The 16,771-nt window shown below is 32.9% G+C and overlaps 1 protein-coding gene across 7 annotated transcripts in view; it reads right to left on the reverse strand.

Annotated features, from left to right (window-relative positions):
- Positions 1–16,771, reverse strand: part of CDIN1 (CDAN1 interacting nuclease 1) — a 114,249-nt gene that overhangs the window by 51,046 nt on the left and 46,432 nt on the right. For 5 of the 7 annotated variants that reach the window (XM_042813797.1, XM_042813803.1, XM_042813801.1 and 2 more), the window contains 4 exons: positions 16,354–16,403; positions 13,948–14,015; positions 8,993–9,058; positions 7,266–7,371 (listed from right to left, as the gene is read on the reverse strand). In XM_042813797.1, the coding sequence (XP_042669731.1) occupies positions 7,266–7,371; positions 8,993–9,058; positions 13,948–14,015; positions 16,354–16,403 (290 nt within the window). Of the gene's footprint in view, positions 1–1,556; positions 2,749–7,265; positions 7,372–8,992; positions 9,059–13,947; positions 14,016–16,353; positions 16,404–16,771 lie in introns of those variants that run through there. The other 2 variants (XM_042813802.1, XM_042813799.1) reach the window with 2 other exon arrangements.

Consider the following 16,771-nt stretch of genomic DNA (forward strand, 5'->3'; position numbering starts at 1 on the left):
ATAGTAGTTTATCATTCAACATAATAAAATGTGCTTAAGACATAACTAAATTCCTCCACCTCTTGAACCTTTTCTGAAAAATTTACTGGATACCCAATATATTTAATATTCAATAGCATGTGAGAATAATTTTTATGCAACTCTGATAGTTAGAAAGATAGATAACTCAATTATTAGATCATCTATCAAAATATTCAGATGTATAAGAGGCTACTAAAAAGATTGATGACTGAGAAAGTCCACTGATTCTCTAGCCATCATATTCACACATTTGGCTAGACAACATTTTTCGCTGCCTTCACAAGCAAGCTTCATTACTCATCACTTCACTGAAAAGAGTTTATTATGAGGCTGCCATCTTGGCAAGACTATTATTTAGATGATAAATGTTGGGGGGAAAATTGTGTCTAGAATTTTTTTTTAAGATGAGCTTTTTGACAGATAAAACAAACAGCATCTACATTTCTAATTAACTTAAATTTGGCATATACAAATACAGGTCAGTAAAGTATGATACGCTACTAGATTATCTTCTGCCCGAATCTTGTTCTTAATTTGTAAAATGTAAATTAACTAATTAGAAGAAAAGCACCATTATTTGTGACAAAATGCTTCTTCTATTTCTTTGCTTTGTGACAATTACGATCAACTATAGTCCTTCATTCTAACTTAGAGATAGATAATAATATTCACACAAATTTATTAGGTTTCTGTTATTTTAAACTAAGTGAAAACTTGAGATTTCTGAAAAGAATAAAGCACAACAGTTTTGCAACATGCAGCTAAATTAGATGCCTGCCAGATTAATTTCATTTTCAATATTATGCTGTTTGCATGTACATGTAGCATGAACATAGGTATGAAGATACCACTTTCAGTATTCAAGTAACAGACTCAAAAGGAAAAATTGAAATGTTACTAGAAATCCCTATATCCTTTATGTGCAAGATGTAGAGTAATAATAATAAATTTGTGCTTTTTTTCACTAGTACTAAAAGTTAAATTTCTCTTTATACTCCTACTTCTCAACTGCCATTTGAAATAGATTAGATAAGCAAATATAGAGTTACTGAGTTACATGAAGCAAGGGGGAGTTGGTCATTCTTGAGTTTCAGCTCAGCAACCTGGCCTTGTTAAATAAAAAATATGTGATATCGTAGTTTATAGGAAGAGATTCTTTTTGCTTTGCTTTGGTTTTAACTATTACTATGTAGATAAAGATTCAACACTAAGAAATACATTGAAAATGTCAGATGTAAATGTCAATTAAAAATTACAAGGAATTCTGAAAGGTAAGGTCTGTGGGGGGTTGACATTCTTTGACATAGTGGAGTGTCTGCAACCAGGCCTTTGGCAAGCATAGCAGGATCTATGCTGTCAGCTCTTATTGTACAGAAACATAGATGCTTGTCTAATCTGAATGAGAAATACCATGAAAATTGGAGTTGAAGCCTTGCAGTAATGTGGATGGAGGCTGAAAATACTGTATCTGCACTATATGAGTCTCTTGTGACATGATAATATTTAAGGCAGTCCAGAATTATGTAAGGGAGAAATAATTTAAATAAAGCTGTATTTATATAAAGTGCCTCATTTGCTACTCTTTAAGTTGAGCACATAACAATCTTTTGTGATAGCAGTTGTAATGAAAATCCCATTTTGATATTCTTATTATATACAATATTTAAATACAATAAAACGGGAAAATCTGTATTTAACTAACATCAATCATTCAAATATAAACAGAAATCTGTACACAGCATGGCCTGTTTGTTCGTTGTTTTAAGAAAACGAGTTTTGATACAAAATGAAACAAAATCATCAGCAAAACAACTAACATTATATCAATGCTGGTCCTGAAGAGTGGTCTTGATGGAAAATGTCTTCATGCTCTGTTATTTAATCAGCTTATTAAAGAAGGGATGACTAATAAATTGTAAACATATTTCTTCTGTTCTAAACTAGAAAAAATTTGCATAAACTGCATGTTGATTTTTATGCTTTTCACATCATTAAATAAATAAAACAATGATTCACGTCAAACACTTCCAGAAATAAGCTAAACATATGAAGAACATTTGTGAAACACAGAGGTATACCTGTGTATGTATACAGAAAGAACACATAGTTTTATTATATTTATAAATTAAAATACTGAAAATGGTAATCTAGTAGAAAATATCACTGCTTTTGAATCTTGTTTTTGTTGTCTAGAAACAAACATCTTACTTTATGCTATTAAGGTGAGCAAGCTGGCATGGTACATTCTAAGAAAAAAAATTGTTTTAAAGAAACATCTTTCCACAGTCAGAAGTTGTAAAAATCATCATAATTTCCCTCTTTCTACATCCATTTTTGTTTAAGATTAATTCATTAATTCAAGCAGAGTCAAAAAGGAGAGAAGAAGAAGCAAAGCAAAACTCAGCATGTGTGAAAATCTACAAGCATTAAATAGCCAAACAAACCCTAACTCCCTCAGTGTTGCAGTAAGGTCAAAACCTTTCAGCATTGTACCAGTGTGTCAAAATATGTCAACAAACCATCATACTGCAAGAAGAAGAATGACCTTTCAGTTCTTTATGTTTGGGCTGCCGATGAAGCTTTGGATACTGGGTATGCATGAACAGTTTTCTTAGCCACTTGACAAATGCAACTCCCAAGGTTTCCTCCAAGTCAAGTTGTTATACCACTGGCTTTCAACTCACCAGCACAACTTTTTAAACAATTTTCAATTGATGAATATAGATCCTGTTATAGAACAGACAGACATAAACCCACAGCATAATTCCCACTTTCCCCACCACCTACAATCAGTCAAATATTACTCAAACAGTCTTCATATAACACGTCAGGCAATTTTAAACTACACTGCAGAAAAGAAATATGCATCAATCTGATGTTCTGATTCAGTCTTTGTTCATATATGGTTCATTCTTATTGTCAACTACAAATGAGTTTGATTAGAACACTCTTCTCAAAAGGACCTAAGAGCAGATCAGCTATGTTTGTAATTGAAATGAAGTCTTAAACACTTTTTTCTTTTCACATTTACCTGAAAAAATTTGCTAATCTCAATCTCTATTTCTCAATCAATATTGATTATTGATAATCAATATTTCTGTATCTCAATCAATGTTTTATACAACAGCAACCACGTCTATCAGCTCCAATTAAGACTCATACAGTTTGGACTTTAATTTTTAATTAAACCTAGAAAAAAATTATTAAATTAGACAATACGAAAAGAAAAAAGATTTAGCGTTCATTTAATCCTAAAATAATTTACAAAGTCTTGACCCTGTTTTAAAGTGCAATCTATATTATGTCAAGTTCGTGCCCTTCAAATTAGTTTTGGCTACACAGACTACTCAACAGTTTTTATCCTTAGGGTCACATGAAATACACCAAAGCAGACTAGTGGACAAAGAAAAATGTGGCATCTTCTACATGTGCATTAAGCAGTTATATTCTGCACATGCAGCTGTCATGTTTACATGGTGGCAGTGAAAGCTGTAGACTGATCAGTGAATGCTACTGTTTTGGATGAAAAAACATAGAAGGGATTTGGTAAATATATGAATTTGGTAAGTATACTAAGTTTGCTCAGTATGTAAAATAGCTTCTTCCTGGGCACAGCCTGCAAAAGCAGTCTGGGAATATACGAGACTAAACTTTCTTTTTCCTATTTAACAGTGAAAATTCTCAATATCTAAAGAGCACCCTAAATTACAACTGTGCAAACCCACTGACAAGGTACCCTGTGTGCATTTTTAATATGAAGCTTAATTTGAAGATGAGGCTGCAGTGTAGCACTGCAACTGAAAATTGCTTAACAATACCATTGATGTATGAGCCATAAAAAACCTTGCTAAGCTGTCCCTGCAGAACTCAGAGTAATAAAAAGGTGTTCTTTTGCACTGAGGTGAACGGACATGGTTGACTGAATCTAGGGAGCTGTTCTGTTAAATGAGAAAGTGCCACTTCTTTCCTGTCAGTACAGACCTATTTAAGACTCACAGATTTAGTTAGCACAGACTACAGGATTTACTGAAACATACACATTACAGCAAAGAAACTACAACTATGTTTAAAGCTTTCAGTTATATTCTGTGCAGAATTAAATTTACATTTGTTATAAATGTGGAAAAAGACCCAGAAACTATTCCAGACTCACTCCTACTTTTCAGAGAAACAAACAAACAAGAGTTCAATGAAAAAGGTCTAAAAGCTATCACCTTTGTTCCTTTCAAAATATCAAGACGTATATTTCTATCCATATCCAGCAGGATAAAAAGCTTAAAGCTTTTCTCTCCAATTTCAATTTAGTTTTAACTTCAGCTACTAGATTAGATTTACAAAAACCTGAAGTACAGGCTGAGTTTCACAATACATCTGTTATGAACTGATGCATGTTCTCCAAAAGATTTCTCCTTCAAGTTGAAAGGATGAATTCTCTGGGCTGAGAGATCCTTGGGTAGGTTAATTTATTAAATCATTCAAAATTGATTCACAGTTTGTCCAGCTATGCCTGTGTCTTTCCACTTAAACGGTTTCAGAGAGCAACAAAAGTCGACTGTCTAACTTACATGTGAACTAATTTGTCATCAAGTGTTCATTAACCTTTCAGTATCTAAGGGGAAGCTTCAGGAAAGAAGGGTACAAACTCTTCAGAAGGTGATAGAAAAAGGGGAAATCACTTGAAGCTCAAGCAGGGTAGGTTTAGGTTGGATATAAGGAAAAAATCTTTTACAGTGAGAATAGTGAGGCTCTGGAACAGGTTGCTTAGTGATGTGGTGGATGCCTTGTCCCAGGAGACTTTCAAGGTGAGGCTGGATAAGGCCCTGGGCAACCTGGTCTAGCTGTAGTGTCCCTGTTCATTGCAGGGGAGTTGGGCTAGATGGCCTTCAGAGGTCCCTTCCAACTCTAAGAGTTTTATGATTCCACGATTAACCCAACTGCCATTATATTAGAAGAAACTTTGGTAATTCACAACTCAATCCAGAAGACATTGTGGTAGTGTTAGTTTGATCAAACAGTACCAACAGGATTTGTATTTACAAAACAACAATAACAAAAAACAAACAACCCAAACAACAAACAAAAAGAATCCATACAATTATACCTGATTTCCATAGTTGACCTAACATTAAATTCTTGACTTAGGGTATAACACATTTCAGTAATTAAGTAATTTCAGTAAGTTCCTTGTTTCCTTCATGCAAACATTACATATGTCATTACATATGTAAGAATCACCAGTTATTTTCAATAAAGAAAGGTATAAGAAAAAATTAGGCAAATTCTGAAAAGGATTTACAAATCATCCTTAATAATCCACATGTCAATTCAGTCTAGCTTTTACAGCATTACAGGTACTTGACTAACAATTCAATGAGAGATGTTATTTCAAGTTTGAATTTGCAATAATAATTATGAAAATGATAAAATTGAAATGAATTTAGATAAGTTCTGGTTTCCTGATACAAAATTTCTTTCAGAAATGTCAGGTTCAAAGGGTACACATTTTCAGGCATTTTACACATTTTATAGTTCAAACCAACATGCAGATAGTAATTTTGTTTGGCACAGATAGAAAGAGACTACAAGTTCAGCTCTGCAAAAACAATTTTACTGCAAACATGAAATGGATCAGTGACTTCATCCCACTTGTCTATTCAACTTTCCCCTCACCTGAACTTGGTATTTCTATATTAACATTGTCTATATAAAATTCAATTGTTAGAGCTGTTTTTCCTCATATACCATCATGCATCCCCTCAAACATCATTTTTCCTCAGAAAATATTCTAGCCAGTACATCTAATGGACTCCTCCTGGCCTGAGATGCTCCATCCAATCTTATTTACACCGCTGTGCAAGTTCAGCACCATTTGCATCAGCATCTTTCCCGTGACTCTCACGATTTCCTATGTACTTAAAATTGTTTCTAACTCTTGCACTCTGGTTATATATCTTACAAATTCCTTTCTATAATTTTATTTAGTTCAGCATCTTTGCCCAACAATAGACAGTCTTCCTGAGGTTCCCATAAAATCAGTTCAGCCTCTCCAATTCACTGCTCTTTGGGAATGTCTAGAAAGAGTAGGCCCTTCTCATACCAACAAATGTTGTTGCAGAGCATAATTACGCAGTTATGTTTTCTGTCAGTGTTACTCTTGAGATATGGCTTCTCTCTGCTGCTTCCTACAGAGGTTGCTTTATTTCCTGAGCTAAGGCTAGCAGTTTTTGTCAGCATTTTTTATACCTAGATGAAAAACAATGGACACCACAGACTAGCCACTGATATTGGTATATGCTGTTAGTTACATGTTCAACCATCTCTGTACCATTTTCTCCACCTTCCATTAGATTTCTCAGAAGCTGTCTGAACATTGAGAAGATATCTTAATCTATACTTTTACAAATCCTTTATTAAAACTATCATTTACCTTTCTCACTGCTTTACTAAGTGTTCCACCACATACAAAGATGAAATTAAAGATGATATCTTATTATTATTAGTTTGGGAAGAAAAACTGTCTAGTGAGAAGACTGCTATTACCTTGGAAAGATATACAACTATATACAATAAAAATCTTCCTTTTGTACTACCGAACTGAAATTACTGAAATTTAAAGACTGAGTTGTAACAGTCTTTGAAAGAAAGGATTTTTATGAAAATGAAATTAATACTCAAAAATTCATGTCCAGCATGACTTATTTCTCTCCTCATCTTCCTGCACTTAACATATATTAGCTTAAAAAGAATACATTATTATTATGTAACGTGTAGATAACATACCAGAAGAACATTTTATCAAACAAAAGCAAATCAGAACTGTGTTAGATACACCGACAATCAGCAATATTTTCTACACACAAGGCCTACTTTTTAGACTGTGAAGATTTTAAAACAAGTTTGGCATCTTGCAAGTATTACAGAATCTTCCTTTAGTCAAGTACTAAAAAAATAGAAATAAAACTTCTGTACCACGGCAGCTTATTTTGTTAACTAGCATTACTGTAAAAACACCATATATATCTGTTGCATGTTAGCATTTAAGGTATTATTTTTTCACAAATACTTAAGCTTTGAAATTTGACATACTAATTAATAAAATTCAAAATGCCAGTTTAATAACATGTATTTTATTCACATGGCTTAATATAAAAGCCATTTGTGCTTAATTTTTTCCCCGGTAACTTCTTTAAAAGAAAATTTGTCTTATTTTTATCTATATGAAAAAATAACAGAAATGCGCCTACCTATTCCAGTAGCTCCAAAACTGGTCCTGCAAGTAGGCTTGATGGCTACTTTCATCACCAAATGAGGCTTTGCTTTCAATCCAGTGAATTATGTGTCCTTCAACAGCTAGAGTGACAGCAAAAAAAGTGAATTGCAAAAATTAGACTGAGCAGTCTTAAGAATATGTTTGGGAATACCCTATTTAGTCCCCAGTCTACTAGATAATTACAATAGAGATACATATATTTTTCAAATATGTATATAGATTATGTTTTTTTAAAAATAACACATATTTTAATGGATAATTATTTCAATTTAAGTTTAATTACAGACCAGACTAAGTTGCAACTGCATCCTACTTTCAGCCTTACTTTGGTGGAAAGAAATTGAAGATGACAAAAAGTTAATTAAGCTGCTAAAGCTAGAAAATTCTTAGCCCAGAGTGGAAGGTGTGAGAACAAGAAGAAAGGTTATCATAGATAAATATCTGCCTCCTGACTTTTTCAAAATGAGTAATGCTTCAGCAGAAAGAATTTAGGAACAATAATGGCTATGTGAAAGATCTGATTTGGAATTTCTGTTTCTGGGATTTGCACTGATTGATGTCTTTTCTTATTTCTTGCAGGACTGAATTTGCAATATTAATAAAATCCCATTTTTGGTTCGTTTGTTTTTTTGTGAAAGAAAGCCCTGTCTGAAACTGATAATTTTGCATAAGAAATCATGACAGTCACTCAAAAGGATCATTCTCCAAAAGGACTATGTGGGATATCAGTACTGAGTTAAGGAAGTCTTAAAAAACTGGTTAGAAGGCTCTCATAAATATATTTATTTATCTACTAGATAAGAAAGACTACCATGCTGAAAGATTGTATCTGAAGAACTGCTGAGGATAAAAATTTTTAATAGTATGCACTCAATTCCTTCCACCATGAATGAATCAGTTATCTGTAAGAGCTCCTTCTCTTGTTAATATGCAGAACAAAAAAAGTAGTCGTGAATATGGCTTTTATATAGGGCTATAAGCCTTTTTATTTTTATTAACACATACCTATAAACATTTGCATAGTTGTGTTGTAAACAGATAAAGCAGAAGTGTTCTGGTACGAAAGGCATTTAAGAAAGATGATTAAGACTCCTTTACACTTGGATAAAGTTTATACTTTTTCTTCCATGGTTGAATCAATAGGTCATATTACCTCCTTACTTGACCAAAAGACCAGAATATATAGATGAACTTTGGCATGACCTTTATATCTACTTTTATTCCTTCCTGCTTCCTGTGATGTAGGGTTTTTAAAAAAATAGAGAACTACTCCATGATAAACCTTTACACAATGACCTAGAAGTATAATGGTATTACTTTAAGACTGCTTTGAAGTTGATTTGGTCTAAAAGTTTAAGACATTTACAGATATTTCACAGTTCAGCATACAAAGACAATGGTTAGAACAAATTAGACTGAGTGGGGATTTGTGGATGGCTTTTTCTATTTTTATTTTTGTGATAGAGACAGAAGAGGAAACATTAATATTATTATCTACTTGTATTTTGAGTAATACCATTCTGACCCAAAGTAGATGATCTTAAAATTACTGAGTAAACACAAAAAAACCCTCAGAAATATTTACTATCCTGTAACATACTTCATATTCTTGTGTCTTAAATATCTGTAATCTGTAATATTTTAGGATAAACACTTCTATACAAAATTCTTTTCTATACACAATTCTTTTCAAAGACTTACCTACTGGCACTTCTAAAATAAAGTCTGGTGTTTTGTCATAACCCTTTGCTCGAAGCTGATCTTCGGCTACACAGAGAGAACAAGACCTATTGTTTATAAAACTCTTCTATTAAGTAGACAGCAGTATAATTAATTTTATTTTAAATAAGAATGTAAGAATTACTAATGCAGTCACACATATCTTTCTTATGCATGCAATGCTGTGTCAGATTAAATGAACCTTTGTAGAAAACCTGAAGCATGGATATAAAAATGCTTCTTTGTCATCCCTGCATTTTTATGTCTTCATTATAAACATCATTAATTCAAGCTGTCATACAGTATTTTATAACCTCCAAATATTCAAAATAAAGAGATATATTCACTGATTGAAAGAAGAGTTTCCTCACATTAGGGAGCTGTTGAGATTAATCCTACCAACACCACAAACGTAGATATATTGTGGTTGCCTTCATGACTTTATTTTAATGTTAACACAAAGGCATTTAAAACAAACAAACAAACAAAAAAAAAGCAAACAACCACCAACATGACAATTGTTCACTTCCAGAAATCTATTAAAGAAGAGGGATGTCACGATTCTAGCTTCTCTTACTGTAAAATTAATTAAACACATAAGAACTTAGATATTTTCTTAACATAAGCTATATAACTACTGCTTCTGAATTAAAGCTGAATGTTTTAAGAAATTAGTAAGAAAGAAGAGAGCAAAAAAAGGATGCTTTCTTTAAAAAAGAAAAAAAGCACAAAGCAAGCCCTCACTATTTTTTAAACTATTGTCCTTGATTTCCAATACCATTACATTGATATTTCCGAAACACCGTTTCTCCATTAGATTTTGGAGTGACCTGGTCATTCAATTCCAGGCATGGCTTTCTGTCTTCACCGAAGCTCAACTAATGGCACAACCTAGTAACAAGTAAGGCTGTGTAGCCCCTTAACACCTACTGGGCTGTTGACATTGTCATGCATCCCATTCGCCTTTCTACACCACCTTTGATTAAAATTAATGGTCCATTCTCACTGTTGGGTAGCTTATTTCCAATCCATTTATCAGGTTAGGACAGTAGTTTCATGGCCAGTGTTCAGAACTCAGTTTTAGAATATTTTGTGCATATTCTGAAAGGTCAGCAATTTGAGTCCAAGCAACCTTTTAATGACAAGAAAAATATATACACATAGAAATAAAAATATTTTAATTTTTTAAAAAATATTTAATGCCTTCCTTCCTTTTCCTTGTTGAAGAAAAAAAGTCTGACGTCTTTTTTTTTTTTTTTTAAACAGTGAACTAAGTAATACTGCAAGTAGGACAGCAGTAATTCTGAAAAGTTGTACATTCAATTAAGTGTAAACTACAATGGTGGATTATTCTTTTTGACAACTATAGCATTTCTTTTGAACAGCATTTCTTCACAGTAAACACATTGCACTGTAAATGCAGGTCTCTGGAATGAAACACTAATTTATATTACCTGGTCAGCTGCTAAATTTTCATAGGATTTGGAGCCAGACTTGACTGTTGGATACTTTCAAACTTTGATTGTTAGATATATGGATAAAACACATTTAGATTAGCAAGGTTCTGGCTTAACAAAACCTATGATCCTTATGCCACAATATAAAAATGAATGTAATTCCTTTATCTTGAAAAAACAAACAAATTTAAGGAAATTTACCTTATGCAAAAAAAAAAAAAAAAAAAAAAGAATCACAACACTGGAAACCAGGGCAGATAACATGTCCTGACAGGTCAATTTGGAAGATGTTTGAGACGGTGTTTAATACTCTTCACTGGACTCATTTTTGAGGATGTCTGAGTACTTTTGAAATTATTTGTCTCATGGCTTGGAAAAGAAAATGATTTCTATTCAAAATTTTTTTTCTGAAAGTCTTCACTTCCCCTAACAGTTTGAACTATGAGAAATGGTGAAAAATCCACTAAAAAACACCTTTATTATTGATGTAACTTGATAATCACATGAAGTAAAATAATTATATTTTATTGTTTCTTCAATTATTTTGAACTTTATAACTTTGGAAAGAAAGAAATGAACTACAGAAATTCACCCAAATCACCCTTCAAAAAGATTTTTTAAGCCCAAACCGCATGAAAAGAAAGTACAATCTTGTCAGCCCATAAATGTTTTGTATTGGTACAGAAGCTGTAGAGGTATTATTCTGCAAACTTTTGGAGATTTTTTAGCTTTTGTATGCATCAAAATAATGGCTTAACAGCTACTTGAAAACCAGATGATGGCAGTTAAAGCTGTTCATCCTAAAATATGAAAGTTACACTGAAACAACCCTAAATTTGTCCACAGGGTACTGATCTGTTTGGATTTCCAGCACATCTAGAGCTTTATGCTTACTTTCTTCTCAATCTTAACCTTTTAAATTTGAACAACCTGGTCTATTGAAAGATGTCCATACCATCTTTCCAGATGGCAGAAGTTGGAATTAGATGATCTTTAAAGTGCCTTCCAACTCAAATCATTCTGTGATTCTATGAACTCATCATTGTTTTTACACTAGCCTCTGGATATAACAAAGAAACCAAATGTTCTTCTAATGGTGTATCAATATGCAGCAACTGCACATTTTTGGTTACAGCAAAAAACACCAAACAGATTTCATGATTTATATCCAGGCTACTAAGGGACATCATGATGGCAGCCAAAGAAGGCTAAGATTGTAGAAAGGTCAGTTACATATCTTCCCATTATAGCTGAAACATATCCTAATATATTCTGGAGCAGGCAAAGACGTGAAAAGATTGAGTCAGGCCCTTTGTTAAATCTAGAAATTCCTGGCAATTCAGCAAGGCAAGTGAATCAGTAAGGAAAGGAAGGCAGTCAGCCTATTTTGAGAGAATGTTTTCATTGATTGCATAAATCCCAAGCAAAGCACTAAAGATCTGAGAACTGTTTCTGACGTAAAGAGGAAGTTATGAGCTTCTCATGAACTATGCATTACTAGAATGCAAAACCCATCAGTTTGTGCAGGTTCCCAATCAATTTCTGGGAGAATCTGGAGGTGTTACTTCTGATCTGTAGGCTTTGAAAGCTTTCTGGGAGAATCTGGAGGTGTTACTTCTGATCTGTAGGCTTTGAAAGCTATCTGCTCTAAAAATTAATCATCTATCTGCCCTTAAATGCTGTCAGGCTTTTTTTCTTCTGTAATACAGTCTCCCAGGTGGAAATAACTGATAGGAAGAACTTATCCTAGAAAAGTAGTTTACCAGAGTAATACACTAACATGAAATGGCAGCAAGAATTTTGTTTCTTTCATGCATGGGTTAAAAAGTAAAAGAATTTTAAGTGCAGCAAGCTAAGTCTCAAGCCACACTGGAACTCCATCTTACTGATAGCCAAGCCTGAACCTGCTAACCTACAGGAAATACTGCCATCTCTAGTGTTTTCCAGAGGTTCTTCGTTAAGTATTAAGTAGTTTGGGATCTAATTTTTGAGAAAAATTTTACTGCAAGGGTTTCAGTAAGGTTCATCTTACAGATAATTAGGAAAATACTTTTTGTTTCTCTTTTTTTTTTTTTAAGTCACACTCAGAACCTCAGAGACATATCCCACAGAAAGAAATAATATACCAGTTAACGTACCTTAAATCATGAATAGATGATACATCACTACACAAAAAATCTAAACAATAAATTAAACTCCCTCATTTATATATTTTAATGCTGACAAGTTAACCCATTCTAGACATTTTGATTTGACAGTACAAATTTCTTAGAGCTTATTTCTAAACACAAAATTGATGTTTACCCAAGGTTATGAATCAATAAAATTTAAATCTGATTTGTGTACTATACAAGCTTGCACAAGCCAAAAAAATGATAGTCATTGGGTTGAGGATCCATTAGTGAGTCTAGTCCATTCTCCTGTATCATGACAGGATTGATTTCATTTCCAGCTTTGATGGATGAATGTCAAGTCTAGCCTTGAATTTTTCATTGAAGGTGATTCCATAACCTTCGTTGGCAGCTTGTTTTATACTTATTGTGCCTAGGACAGTTTAGTATTTTAACTCTCCAATTACAGCTTAAGTCTATTATCTCTAATCTTTGAGCCATGTAGGAAAAAATATCTTCTCACATTTTTGTAGTATCATTTGCAAGTTTGTATGTAACAGAAAAATAAATTGTTCCTTAATCATATGGACCAGCCTTTTAAAAATCTCAGTATTCTTCCTAATTTCTTCAACTTGTTTAAGGTTTCCAAAATCTTATCCGGAATCTATTTTACAAACTTAGTACAACACACTTCTTTGAAAAAAGAACAGGAATTCACTTTAATATTATCTAATCACATAAGGAATTCAAGATTTAGAAGTCAAGTTTTTAATCACGGTAGGAGAACTGACCTTTTAAATAATAATCACTGTTTTAATGGTACAAATATACAAAAAATGTTCTGCAGGCTAAAAGGAATACAACAACAGAAAACAACCTCCTAACCAATTAATCTTTAAAATAACTTTAAATACAGGGACTTGCACTGTTTGAAGGCAGTGGGAAAAAATCTGCAGAAACTGCACTGACAACCAAATGAGTGAATCTTCTAGCAGTTCTTTAATACATAAAGCATTTGGAAGCTAATATTTCTTATGCTTCCTCCTAAGTCTCATAGATTACGGCTAATATCTCATGACACCAAAAGTAATACTGCAGCAGATATTAAAGCATTTTTTTTCAGCTACTTATTCTATTAAATATTAATTGCAAGCCTCTGCATGTACTGTATATATAAGGTATTAGGTAACTGAGTTCCTGTTCAGTTCTAAATCAATAAAAGATAACATGTACAGCATCAATCATTTTTTACTCTTCTTTTACTACCTAATACAAAGAGCACTGAGCCTTATTTTTTTTCTTAAGTAAACAGTCCCGCAAATCTTTAAAGTTAAGGATTCACTGGGTAGCCTTTATCATTGATTCTCACCTATAAAAGAAAGATTTTTTTCCAAAAGCATTTCTCGCAGCAAGACTTCATGCTCATGTCCAATAGCACTGGTAGCTTCAAGTTAAGGAATAGAAGATTACTTTGGAAAATAACCAATGTCACGACAAAAACCATAAGTAAAGTAATTCATGATAAAATTTATTGGCCTTCACTTTCATTTTGGAGTAATTAATGATTTGAACGCTGTGTCTACAGATTCCTTGCAGGGATCTGCAGATGTATTTAGCACTTTGTGAAAATTAGACTACTGTATACAGCATCAACATACATTTTACAAAATTAAGATCCAATACATACCATTTATTCTGTACACATAAGAGTGATATTTATATTTATATTATTTTTTCTCTCAAGATTTAAAACACAGTGTAAGCTTGAAACCTGTGGCCACATAGCTTTTAAGTTACTCCTTAATGATTTATGTATCAATTTTCTAATTCAATAAACAATGAAATAAATTTTTTTGCTTTATATTCTGAAATTGTTAGGTACTTAATACATCTGAAATGTATTACTGGTACAAAACATCTTCTTAATTGATTTTTCAGAAGCATGAACTTCTGTCAGGGAAAGATGAAATAATATTTTACAGTGAAGTCCTTCCTATTTTCCACTGACAGCCTGTTGAACCAACATGCTATTCTTAGCAATATGCAAAAAAGTCACTGCTCAAATATTTTTAACGTTTCCATCTAGAGGTCAAAGTTCTGTTCTGGAAGCTCTTAAGAAGAATCTTATGAAATATCACAATAAAGAATCTTACATTAAAAACAACTAAATTCTTGGTTCTGTTTGGAATAACTTCTTCAAAAAAACTACAGTTTCAAAAAATTTACAGTTCATTACTTAAATTATATCAACATTTTTTGCGGAAGAAGAAAAATCTAATTACAAGAAATCGTTTCATACATACACATTTTTAATCAATTGAAGATATATATAACACTACAGTGTACTAGTAGTCACAGAACAAAAATGTGGACAAATGAAGAATGGGAAAAATGTAAGAAAAATATCGCAAACAGATTTTATAATGCACCATAAACAGAAACACTTAGGCTATAATAATACCTGTTATTGATGTATGGCCATGACCATGAGGCAAAACTTGTAAATAACCTCACAAGCCATCTTCTACTCATGCAATCTAGCAGCCTAGTTTCCCGTAAGCATCTGAACTATTACTGAAAAATAGCCTCTTGGCATTTACAAAGAGGTTGACTTCATACTTTAGTCCATGCATATACAATTAGATAGTTATATTTAAAATCAATATGCAGTCCTTCAGAAGACATTATGCTTTTAAAACCTTAACTTTAAATTGATTTTTAACTATTTTATGCACCTCAAAATTAACATCTAATTCAGCAACATACTTGAAGATAATGCACTCACACAGCCAAGTATTAGGTTTTTCTGTACCAGAATGGAATTGAAAATCTCTCTCATTATTCTCACCGACATAGCATATTCAATAGCTTAACTTGAGTCAGAATCTGGAGAGGATAGGGAAGATTATTTAGACTGCAGACAAGTTATTCTTAAAAATTTCTATTATTATTTTTAAACATGACATTTTCAGAAGACTTTTGCCAGATTGTTCATTGACAACAGTACCAAATTTTGGATTAAAAAAATAATGAACTGTTTCAAAAGTGGAACTTGTTAGATTAATCCACTTTGTTTAATGTTGAAGACAGTCTCACCGAAAAACAAACAAAAAAAACCCACAAAAAACTCCCAAATCACAGGTATAATTAGAACTCTATCCTGCTGTTGTTAAAATTAATGGGAGCAGGACTGTGGTAGATACCATGTGAATATCTGGAGTAGAAAGAACACATTTTAAGAGATAACCACCACATGCATTATTACTACAGGGAGTGCTTCTCACTGTCAGACAACACATCACAACTTGAATTGCACTTGAAAACATTCTAATTAAAATTCATATTCAAAATAAATGCTATGAAATTCAACACTATCTGTGCAACTTATTAATTTAATCACAGAACAGTTGAGATTGGAAGGTCCTTCAAGAGATCATCTAGTTCAGCCTCACTGCTTAAAGCAGATTAAACTGGTCTTAACAGAAAGCCAGATATGACTTTTGACTTTTTTGGTTTTTGACAAAACCAAAGAGGTTCAATCAGCTATATGAATGTGTAGCCACCAAACTGACAACTTCCCATACTCCATCAGATTTTTTTTAAGCAGTGTAAGAGAAAGCTCTGCAGTGACCCTCTAGCTGATTGAATGTAAAACAGAGGAGTATGAAATGTGTTTTGTGAAGCAGAACTTTATGTCAGGTTAAAGCTAGACACATCTCTTCCACACAGTCTAAGCTCGTCAATTGTGCACCTAAAATTTTATGGGAAAGGATACTGTTTGATGCAGTCCACCAGTGGTCCATAACAACAGTCATTCACAGTACACTGCAGACAAATAAGAGAAGTAGTATAGTGATGGGCAACTACAAAACCATTACAGTTAAACAGTATCTTAAAAACAGTAATTACTTTTCTTCAGAAAGGCTATCAGATGCCGTTCAGATTTAATCACAGAAAACAAAAACTGCATGCTTTTATTCACTATAAAAGCAAGCTATTAAAAAGTGAAATGTTCCCCTCACAAATATTGCCTTGCCATTTATGGTGCACCCTGACCTCAGTGATAGTTTACGATGACAGTAATTAAATGAGGTTTAAAATCTTTTACTCTGCTAGGCAGATAACAGCATTGCCACAGGAAAAAAAAAGAGAAGAGAAGAGAAGAGAAGAGAAGAGAAGAGAAGAGAAGAGAA

The sequence above is a fragment of the Centrocercus urophasianus genome, unplaced genomic scaffold (genome assembly GCF_019232065.1).
Source record: "Centrocercus urophasianus isolate 14NV4802_14NV808 unplaced genomic scaffold, USGS_Curo_1.0 seq_14, whole genome shotgun sequence".
Taxonomy (NCBI): domain Eukaryota; kingdom Metazoa; phylum Chordata; class Aves; order Galliformes; family Phasianidae; genus Centrocercus; species Centrocercus urophasianus.